We start from the raw sequence: 11120 nt of genomic DNA on the forward strand, positions 1-11120 counted from the left end.
ATAATTGGAAGAAGTCTCTGACATGAGCCCGTGCCTGTGGGTGTGTTGTGAAGCCCTGGTGGTACCTGTGCAAGGGTTTATTCCATCCTCCAAATGCCAAAGCAAATCTGAAAATTAATTCTTCAGTAAGCAGGATGATGAAGAAATGGTTGGATCTATAACTAAAACCCACTTGTTTTCTGGTAGCTTAGCAATATTCACTGGTGTGTTCACTAAACTAGGAGCTGTTCTCATGGGGAATGCATTTCTTTGGGAGTATTCCACTGGCATTTGCCAGGATTTTCCATCAGTCCTTCTAAACAGGCCCCAGTGGAAAATTATGTGGGGTTGTAATTTCTCAAGAAATGCTTTGCTTAAAATAATCCTTAATGATTTCACTCAGAGCATCTCAGCTTCTTTAGGATATGAGTATTTGTACAGGGGACCGGAAGGTCCCACCAGTTCAGCTGGGGCAATGGGTTTTCCACAGAGTGGGGTTTTCTGCCATCCTTCCGGGGTGGCTATTTCCATTATTCTTTACCTGTCTCCATCAAAGCTTTCTATCTCTCCTTTCACCCTTTATAATGGCCTTTGCCTGGTTTCTGTATTGCCGACACAAAAATCTCACCATAAAAATCTAATAAAAGTCCAGGCTCCATCTTCCAATTGCTTTCTAAAATAAGGGGATCTTCACTGCGGCATCAAAAGCCCGCTGGTACTTTCATACATCCTGGGTACAACCTCGGGGCGGCCCCCCAGGGTCCTGGTGTTCGGCACACAGGCACCCATTTGTGTGGGCAGTGCCGGGTGGAAGCCAACCTCCTTACGGATGCCTTTGGCCAGCTGGGAGGTGGCAGAGATGCAGGAGCATCATGGTGTCCTGCTACTGCTCCTCTCAGCTGCGGTATCACTCCTTCCAGCAAATCCCATCCCATTTTGTCATACCTCCTGCTAAATCCTTTAATGTTCTCCAGAGCCCTTAACATCTTTGATCCATATTTTTTCCCTGATGTACTACCCCTGCCATCACCACTTTCCAAACATCTCTTATTCCTCTGCCTCATCTGCTCTGGTGTCCATCCCCTCGGTACTGCAAGCCACAGGTCCCACGTTAAGGCCCATGTTAAGTTTTCTCCTTTTGTCCTGAGCCCAGGCCATAACTTCTAGCACCCCTCCGTTTGATCCCCACCAGCCAAGCCCAGGGGGGCTTCCCTGCGTTTGGGCAGCGAGTTCCTCTGGTTCATCACCAGAGCCACCTCTGCCTCACCAGCAAAGGGCTGGTGGGATATGATATTGCATCCTGCTGGTATCTTAGCAATTCTGCATTGGTTCGGAAGAATCTTCTGCATCTTCCCCCAGTTTCTGGATCTATCTTTGCGCTGCTGATTTCTTACCTATCTGCCGGGCAATCTGGCTTAACGCACTCAGCAAGAAGGGCGTATACTGATCTCTTAGTGCACGTCAGAGCAAAGGTTGGTGTAGCACAGGCTCTAAGCATTAAGCTATTTCATTTCCATTTGATCTAAAACTTGAAGACGTTTCTAGAAGTGCCGTGCTCCAATCCACAACTGTGTATTATTTTTGCAGTCTCACGGGCCACGGGATGGCTGTTACACTGGGACAGCAACTGTTGCTCCCAGCTCCTTTTTCCTTTCCCTTTCATACATATCACCCCAATAATCCTCTTCCTCTGACAGCTCCCTGTCTAATTCTCCATTTCCTGCAGCTATTTTTAATTTGTCTATCCTGCTCTGCTTTTGCAAGCATCTAAATTTAGCTTCACGTTGCCTGTGATCTGGTCCCCTTGGAGGTCCCCCTTGCTCCAGGGTGAAAGCTGCAGCAGGCAGTAATCCCTCCAGGATACTGCCACTTCCCTCTGATTTCCTGAATTTACAGGAAAGTAATTCCAGCCAGATCTGCTCCCAGAGAGCTGCGGGATGGTATTTGTCTCCTAAAGATGCAGGGGACTGGAAATGGGGAGGAGAAGAGTGATACCGGAAATAAGGAGCCCCGAAGAGGGAGGAGGAGAAGGCTCTGTGGCTTTTCTTACCACAACAAGGCTAGTAAATGGCTTGGGGACCCTGAGCAAAGCGCAGTTACTCTGGAAGGGTTAGAAATTCAGGGGCTCAGTGGTTTTTCAGTCAAATCCACAACCTGTTGTTAGGAGGAGGGTGAGCTGCCGGCACGGGGGAGGTGAGACGGGGGAGAGGGGCTGCAGCATCTGCAAGCATCGGCACGCTTTGCTAAAGCCACCTTTTCTCCCCCCAAAACAGCACCTTCCTTGTGAGCTTATTGCCGGGAGTCCTTTGGGTATTACAGTGCCCATCCAGGTGGTTTTATGGAGGCTGGCTGGCGAGCTGCCCCATGGCAGGGAATGAGGAAGGATGTGCCGGATATTGGGCTGCCGTTGCTGTTGAAAAGCAGAACCCTCCCTGTACGCGGGACGGGGATTTCGGGCAGCGCCTGGGCCACGCCATCCGGGGGTGCGGTGAGTGCATCGCGGCATGGCCAGCCACACTGTGCCGAGGTATGGTGCAGGTAGGGCTGTGGGGACCAGGCTGTCCCTGTAGCTGGGGGGATTCTGCCCTGAGGGGCTGCAGCTCCCAGTCTGGTTAGAAAACCCCATGATGCTTTTTCGGGTGTTTTTCTCTCTCCTGTGCCCCATCCCAGGGGGGACATCCCCATGGTGCCTGATCCTGCAGCACCCACAGACCTGCTGACCTTGCCACGCTGGGGTGACTGTCCCCAGCCTTTCCAACTCAGGAAGAACCAGGCTGTATGGGACAAACTCGGTGCCCAGCTCCAAAACCTCTTGCCATGGTGTAACCGTGATTTCTAACCTTTGGTATTTTCAGGTGACATCCTGCGATGGCAGGGGAAGAGCGTGCATTAGCTGTTCTCTTACGAGCACTGCAGGGTCTCACACCTAAAGGTTTTCAGGAGTTTAAGATAAAGTTATCAGAGGTTCACGTGGAAGGAGAATGGAATATCCCCAAGGATTTGCTGGCAAAGGCCACCCACCCTGCGCGCTAGCCAGCTGCATGGCAAGAAGTACAGCGAAGACGCTGTGATGGATACAGTGATTGGGTTGTTTGAAGAGATGAACCAGAGAGATCTTGCTGGGAAACTCCTGGATGAGAAGGTGAAAGATAGGAAGCGGAAGTAAATTGTGCTTTTCTTTGTCTCTTTTTCCCTTGGGTGATCCAGGAAAGGGGTAGAAGTTGGTAAGAGAAGCTTCTGGTTACCCAGGGAGCCTGGAAACAAAAAGATGCCCCGCTGTAATTGTGTTAGTGGGAGGGATGCAGGGACCTCTCCTCTTGCTGTCCCCACTTACTGCCGGGCTCCTTCTGCTCCTGGAGAAGAGCCTCCAGCTCTCAGCACCGCCCGGCAGCCAGCGGGGCAGACCCTTTCCTCCTGCCATGGCAATGAAGGACATCTCTGCAGAGCTCCTCTTTGGTAGCACTTTGCAGGCGGAGGCATCCCCAGGAGCCCAGGCACGCTGCCTTTGGGCCCAGGGCCACGAGCAGAGGGGGACAGAGGCTGCGGGTGGCCCCAGGCAATTGCATTTGCTCCCAGGGTGGGTGAGGATTGCAGGCTGGTTAAAGCAGGCCTTGATGGATGAGGATGATCCATCGGGAGAGGGGAAGGACCTCCCCAACTGAGCAGAGGCCCAAAATAATCCCAGACCGTGTCCTTCTTGCCTCGGCCAGAGTGAAGAAAGCCCTGAGCGTTGAAACAAGTGTCCCGTTGGCGTATTGGGAGTGCGGTGGGGCTGCTGAGGAGGTCCTGGGGAATGGGGCTGTGCTTGGGACTGACTCTGCTTCTCGCCGGCGCAGAGTACAAGCAGAAATACAGAGAGGACGTGGTCAGAGAATTCACTGGTACAAAGAAGTGAACGCCTGTCTCGGGGACAACCTGTCCATCAGCAGCCGCTACACCCACCTGACCATCACCAAGAAGCCTTGGAGGAAGGGCAGAGGTGAGCATGAAGCTGTGGGCACCCACTGCGGCTGTGCCGACGCCAGCAACGCACCAGCCACCATCACCATCGCCACGCAGACGCTGTTTAAACCTGACGAAGATGGGCAACCACCACAGGTGGTGGTGCTGGTGGGGGCCCCGGGGATGGGGAAGATGATGATGGTGAGGAAGGTGATGGTAGAGTGGTTGGAAGGGAGCCTCTGTGCGCAGTGTGACTACATCTTCTGCATAGGCTGTAAAGACCTTGCCTTTACCAAAGAAGCGAGTGTGGCAGACATGGTTTCAAAGCGCTGCCCTCACAAGTGGGCACCAGCTGGGAAGATACTGGATGACCAGAAGAAGATCCTGTTCATTTCTGATGGCTTCGAGGCCCTGGGATTTTCCTTGGTTCACCCTGAAGATGAGCTGAGCTCTGACCCCAGGGAAGTGAAGGCGCTGGAAACCACCCTGAGGAGCTTGTTGAAGAAGACTGTCCTCCCCGAGTCCTCCTTGCTCATCATCACGACGCCAATGGCTCTTCAAAGCCTGGCGCGGTGCTTGGAAGGTGAACATTAGGTGGAAATACTGGGGTTTTAATCAGCCATGAGGGAGGAGTATTTCCAGAGGCATTTTGAGAACGACAATAAAGCCGACGTGGCCTTCAGGTTTGCACCAAGGCCAAGTGCCAGGTGCTGCACTTGGGTCACAACAAGCCCATGCAACGCTACAGGCTTGGGGAAGAGTGGCTGGAAAGCTGCCTGGCGGAAAAGGACCTGGGGGTGTTGGTCGACAGCCGGCTGAACATGAGCCAGCAGTGTGCCCAGGTGGCCAAGAAGGCCAACAGCATCCTGGCTTGTATCAGGAACAATGTGGCCAGCAGGAGCAGGGAAGTGGTCGTCCCCCTGTACTCGGCACTGGTGAGGCCACGCCTGGAATGCTGTGTCCAGTTTTGGGCCCCTCACTACAAGAAGGACATTGAGGTGCTGGAGCGTGTCCAGAGAAGGGCAACGGAGCTGGTGAAGGGTGTGGAGCACAGGGCTGGTGGGGAGCGGCTGAGGGAGCTGGGGGTGTTCAGATTGGAGAAGACGAGGCTGAGGGGAGACCTTATCGCTCTCTACAGCTCCTGGCAGGAGGGTGCAGTGAGGTGGGTGTTGGTCTCTTCTCCCAAATAACCAGCGATAGGATTAGAGGAAGTGGGCTCACGCTGTGCTGGGGGAGGTTTAGGTTGGATATTTAGAAAAATTTCTTGATGGGAAGAGTGGTCAAGAATTGGTAAGAGGCTACCCAGAGAGGCGGTGGAGTCCCCATCCCTGGAGGTGTTCTAAAACCAGGCACACGTGGCACTTTGGGCCATGGTTTAGTGGGCATGGGGGTGTTGGGCTGATGGTTGGACTGATGATCCTAGAGATCCTTTCCAACCTTAATGATTCCTAGTTATACTTTCATTAAAAAATAATCCAGCCACCAAGCGAGGAAACATGAGATCAATTATTCCTCTGCCCTTAACTGCTTTAGTGGTGGACTTGGTAGTGTTAGGTCAATGCTTGGACTGGATGATCTTACAGGTCTTTTCCAACCTAAACAATTCCATGATTCTATGATTGGTGCCGCTCCTCCATGCTGATTTGCCAGGTGGTGGGTGGGTGTGGTGGCTCCATGCTGATTGGCCCTGCAGTGATTGGATTGGTGCAGTTCCTCCATTCTGATTGGCCATACAGAGGGTGGGTGTGTTTCCTCCATGCTGATTGGCCATTCAATGGGTGAATTGGTGCAGGTCCTCCATGCTGATTGGCCATGCAGTGGATGGGTGTGGTCACACCATGCTGATTGGCTGAGCAGCTGGGGCAGGTGTGATGAGCCCCTGGCTGGAGGAGCTGGATTTGTCCTGGCGGGACAGGGGCCGCGGTCCTGCCTGCGTGTGCTGGGGGTCGGGGCAGAGCCAGAGTGGCTCCTTCCCTCTCCCGTTTCCCCACGCCCGTCGGTGGGAGCAGTTGCGTGGGTGTTTGATGCCACAGAAAGGGCCTGGGGCCAGTGCCAGGCATCCCGCTGTGCTCTGCCCCGTCCTTCCCCCTGTCCCCGCCATGCCCAGGGCTGCGTGCGTGGCTGCGGCTCCTGCCCCACGTCCCTGAGGGATGGCTCATGTACCTGGGAGCGAGGTGCCAGCCCTGGAAGGGAGTCTCCAGCCAGTTTGGCGTTTTAATAGACAACAAGAGAAATTCACAGTGGGCCACGCGTTGTTGGGAACAGAGCCCCAGCCCCCTGCACCCGTGTCCCCAGGGAGTCCTGCGGTGTGGCCCGGGCATCCTCAGAGCGCCGTGGCCAGGGTGCTGACGCCAACATCGTCATAGTGTGTGTCCCCCGGGGGCTGGGCCGCGGGGTCCCTCGTGGCTCCTGGGGGACTTGGCGGGGGGCAGCTGCCACCTTCGGGGACAGCAAAGGCTGGTGCCTTAATGGGGCTGCTGCGCGCCCCTGCTGCCAGAGCCTGGCTGGGCTCTTGCCGCAGCCCCCGGGGCTTTGCTGCCTGCTGCCTGCCCGCCAGCGCAGCCGAGCTGCGGCGGAGGTGGCTCTGCAGGGCACAGGGTGGCTGTGGCCCCTCTCACCTGTGGGTGGGACACAGCCCCAGCTCCTGCGTGCCACCCCGTCAGCGCTGTCCCCAGCGCTGGGAGCGGGGCACTCTTGTGGCACGGCGGCGGCATCGTCGTAGCCATCCGGGGGGCCGTGCTGGGCAGGGGGGCCTGGGACAGGCACGCGGGTGGGTGGCAGTGAAGCGGAGGCCGTGGCAGGGCTCTGGCTGTGCCACCCCGCTCCGGCCACGCCACCGGGGATGTGCTGGTGGCAGTGGGGCTGCTGCTGTCGCCCACGTTCCTGCCCCTGGGCTCCTACCTGGGGCTGCCCTGGGCTCGCTCTCCTCCATGCTGTCCCCGGTGTAATACGGCAGCTTCGTCACCGACCCCTCGGACAGGGAGCCTGGCGGGGGGAGGACGGAGCGTTGGGGGTGACCGAAGCCGGCACCAGCAGGACGCGGTGATGCAGATGGGGCCGTGGGGCAGAGACCCCTCATCTTTCTGGAGAGCTGCGAGGCACGGGGAGGGGCTGCATGGACCTGAGCGACTGGGCACCTCCTGGTACTCGGGCATGAGGGTGTAGTCCAGCTCCTCGTAGACAGCATCGGAGACGGCATCTGCAGCTCTACCGGGGCCTGGCATGATGGGCAGTGCTCAGCCAGGGCCATGGGGACCATGGGTGGCACTGGGGTCACCCGCTGCCCACCCTCTGAGCCGTCCCGTGGCAGGGCCGCCCCAGCACCCCCAAACACCCACCCGCTGGCACCCACCTTGGCGCCGAGCCCGGGCGCGGCACGCCTGCACGGCCAGGGCAGCCAGGGCCAGGCACAGCAGCGTCCCCAGCACCACGCACAGGACCGTGGGCACCGGCACGCTCCCCGATGCTGACGCTGCCACCGCGCTGGTGCTGCTGGGGACACCTGCGGGGACATGAGCAGGCGGCGTGAGCAGGGGCACTGCAGGCAGCCTGGCGCAGGGGGGCCGTCGGCACGGGCAGAGCTACCTGTGCAAGCGGCACCCTCCGGGCAGCGGCTCCCCGGGGACGGGCTGGGCGTCCCGCTCGTGCCGTCACTGTCCTCGTCACAAGCGACGCTGGCGTCCCCGCCGGGGCTGCAGGCCTGCAGGCGCCAGGGTGCCGAGGGGCAGCGCCAGAGCCAGCGGGCCCCCTCCTGGCAGCCCACCCAGGCCAGCCAGGCGGGGGCCGGGCCCCGGGCAGGGGCGGCCTCCAGCCTCCCCCCGTCCCCGCAGCCCAGCTGCCGGCAGGCGGCGGTGGCCGTGGCGGGGCTGGTGCCGTTGGCGCACACGCGGCCCCACGTGCCCTTGTGGAGCACCTCCAGGTGCCCGCTGCAGCGGCCGCTGCCGCCCACCAGCCGCAGGGAGAGCTGCTCTGCAAGGGGGTGCGCGGGGGGTCACGGCACGGCCGCGCCATCCCGCTGCCCCTGCTCCCCGAGCTGGGGGCGCACGGCACTGACCTGAGCAGACGGCTCCCGCCCCGCCACCGCGCCGGCAGCCGTGCTGTGCCGAGGCCGGGCACTCCCAGAGCGACACCTCCGTCCCGGCACAGCCGCCGGCATGCGGCCACAGCGGCCCCGTGCCGGGACCAAAGCGGGCCGAGCCGGGTGCCGCCAGCGCCCTTCCGCAGCCCAGCTGGCGGCAGACGACGCTGGCGTCCCGGAGGTCCCAGGTTTCCTGGCACACGGTGCCCCAGCTGCCATTGACGTAGACCTCCACCCGCCCGGCGCAGCGCCCGGGGCCGCCCGACAGCCTCACCCGCCGGCTGCCTGCAGGGCACGGAGGGCACCGGGCTGGGGCGGCCGCTCACCGTGCCGGCACCCTCCGGCCCTGCCCGGGACACTCACCCGAGCACACCACGGCCACCTCCTCGCGGCTGACGGCCGGCGCGGCGGCCGTCCCCGACACGTTGCACTGGGCCAGCTGCTCCTCGCTGCCGGCACACCGCAGCCCCTGCAGCCCCACAGTGCCCGAGCCCGCCACGCTGTAGACCTTCTCCGGCACGCCACAGCCCAGCTGCCGGCACACCACGCTGCCACGCCGCGCATCCCACAGCCCCGCCGGCACGCGGGCCCAGGCCCCGGGCCTTGCGGCCACCTCCAGACGCCCATCGCACCGGCTCTCCCCCTCCACCAGACGCAGGGGTGCGGCAACGCCTGCAAAATGCCCGGCGGTGCGGTGCCGTGAGGCTGCCGCACCAGCACCGTAGGGGCCCTGAGGGGATGGGGGGGCCCTGAGGGGATGGGGGGCCCTGAGGGGATGGCGGGGTCCCATTTCAGCCCTCCCCTCTCCCCAAAACGGCCCTGTGTCCTCTGTCCCCAACTTTTCGGCTGTCCCAAAAGCCCCTTCAGGCTTTTCCCGGCACGTGCCATACAGACCTGAGCAGTTGACGGCAGCGGCGTGGCCGGGGGGGCAGGCGGGCTCCCCCAGCAGCGCCGTGGGGCACTCGCCTGGGTGCCGCTCGCTCCCGACGCAGCCAAAGGCGTCGCGCCGCAGCGGCCCGTCCCCCCCGCCGAAGGAGCCTCCCGGGGGCACGGCGGCGGCGGGGCCGCAGCCCAGGTGGTGGCAGAGGACGTGGGCGTCGCGCAGGTCCCAGCCGGTGGCGCAGAGGGACCCCCACGTGCCCCCCGCCTCCGCCTCCACCCGCCCGGCGCAGCCCGAGCTGTTGTCCGCCAGCCGGAAAGCCGTGTAGGCTGCGGCAGAAAGGGCGTTGGGGGGGGACGACGCGGTGGGGACTCCCCCAACACCCGCCGGCGGCCCCAGCGCTTACGGGAGCAGATGATGCTGGCATGGCTGGTGCAGGCCTGGCTGCGCGGCGGCCGCCGGGCGCAGCTGGCAAGGAGGGGCTCGGTGCCGCTGCACTCGAACCCCCCCTCCCAGAGCAGCCCCGGTCCCGCCTCAAACCAGCCGGTGCCAGAGACGGCCAGGGCCACGCCGCAGCCCAGCTCCCGGCACACCACCTGGGCGGCCTTCATGTCCATGGCGTCCTCGCAGACGCTGGCCCACGCTCGGCCCCGACGCACCTCCAGCCGCCCGGCGCAGGCAGTGTCGCCGCCCACCAGCCGGGCAAACCCTGCCGGGAGAGGCGCGCGGGTCAGTGCTGACGGATGTGCCGGGACCGGTGCGTGTCCCCCACCACCCAGCTCCTACCTTGGCAGATGACGGCGGTGTCAAAATCATGTATGCCGCTGTAGGGTCCCCAGCCGCGGATCTCGCAGTCCCAGATCGCAGTCTCGCTCCCGACGCAGTCAACCAGAACCAGGCTGACGGGGCCGTCCCCTTTGCCGAAGCGGGTGCTGGCAGGGTAGGCACCGGCAGCCGAGCCACAGCCCAGCTGCTGGCACACCACCTCCGCATCCTCCATGTCCCAGTTGGGGTCTGCCACCGATCCCCAGACTCCTCGCAGCTTCACCTCCACCCTCCCGGCACAAGGACTCCGGCCAGCCACCAGCCGCAGCTCCACCGCCTCTGCACCGGGGCACCAGCACGGCCTCAGCCCTGCCGGGGGATGCCCCGGCACACGGCGGTCGTCCTGGCATGGCCAGCCTCCCCACCTCACCTGCACACGTCACCCCCACGTCCCGCTCATGGCCGCAGAAGTGATGTCCCCAGCCAAAGTGGGGACAGTCCTGCAGCATCGCCTCATTGCCCTGGCAGAAGAAGGGCTGGAGCCAGATCCTGCCGGTGCCCTGCCCAAACGGGGTGTAGGGGGACGACCTGGCCACTGGCCCGCAGCCCAGCTGATGGCACACCACGGTGGCCCAACGGGCATCCCAATCGAAGTCGTAGGCACAGACGGAGCCCCACTCGCCATCGTGCTTCACCTCCACCCTCCCGGCACAGCGCCCGCTGCCGCCCACCAGCCGCAGCTCCCCGGTGCCTGCGGCAAGGACGGTGCTGAGCCCAGCCTGGGGCTGGATGGGGTCCCTGCCCCACACCTGCCCCTGCCCCAACACTCACCTTCACAGAGCCACACACACAGGAGCAGCCCCAGCACCCCGACCAGCACCATCCTGACGTCCCAGACCCCCGGCGCGGGGCGGGTGATATATAGGCAGCGCCGCAGCTGGGAGCCAATGGAGGTGGCAGAACCTTTTGAGCTGTTATCAGGTGGGTTATCTCCCAGCTGACGGGGCCCCAGCCTCCAATAATCTTCTCCGTGCCCAAATATGAAGATTGGCTCTGCTTCTGGCGTCACACACCTCACCACGGTGGGTCGGTGCCCGGATGTCCCCGCGGGGAGCCAGCCCCACAGGCCACTGCCACCGCCATGAGGAGCATGGGCCCTTCCCACGCGTGTCCCCTCATGGGGCTGACCCTGCTGCCAGAGCCTGGCAAGAGCACGGTGCTGATGGTGACAGGATTCACCCCAAAATCTGCCAGAGTCTCCACGGGGCCGCCCTCAGCACTGACAAGGGGCATCGACTGCACACAGCTCCCCGGCCAGCTGCAGTGCTGCCGCTGTGACCCCCTTAGTGGGAGGGATGCAGGGACCTCTGCTCTTGCTGTCCCCACTTACTGCCGGGCTCCTTCTGCTCCCGGAGAAGAGCCTCCAGCTCTCAGCACCGCCCGGCAGCCAGCGGGGCAGACCCTTTCCTCCTGCCA

The 11120-nt window shown here is 62.0% G+C and overlaps 1 protein-coding gene across 1 annotated transcript; it reads right to left on the minus strand.

Annotated features, from left to right (window-relative positions):
* Nucleotides 1-6244: 6244 nt before the first annotated feature.
* On the minus strand, nt 6245-10527 carry LOC142593713 (scavenger receptor cysteine-rich type 1 protein M130-like). The gene is made up of 12 exons (XM_075712215.1): nt 10476-10527; nt 10075-10395; nt 9666-9983; nt 9286-9588; nt 8894-9208; nt 8363-8671; nt 7976-8284; nt 7522-7890; nt 7274-7393; nt 7043-7138; nt 6823-6906; nt 6245-6360 (listed from the first exon to the last, which is right to left on the minus strand). Exons 1-12 carry the CDS (start codon nt 10525-10527, stop codon nt 6245-6247), a joined length of 2712 nt encoding a protein of 903 aa, XP_075568330.1.
* Between the last annotated feature and the right edge of the window lie 593 nt (nt 10528-11120).

This window comes from Pelecanus crispus, chromosome 6 (genome assembly GCF_030463565.1).
Source record: "Pelecanus crispus isolate bPelCri1 chromosome 6, bPelCri1.pri, whole genome shotgun sequence".
NCBI lineage: Eukaryota > Metazoa > Chordata > Aves > Pelecaniformes > Pelecanidae > Pelecanus > Pelecanus crispus.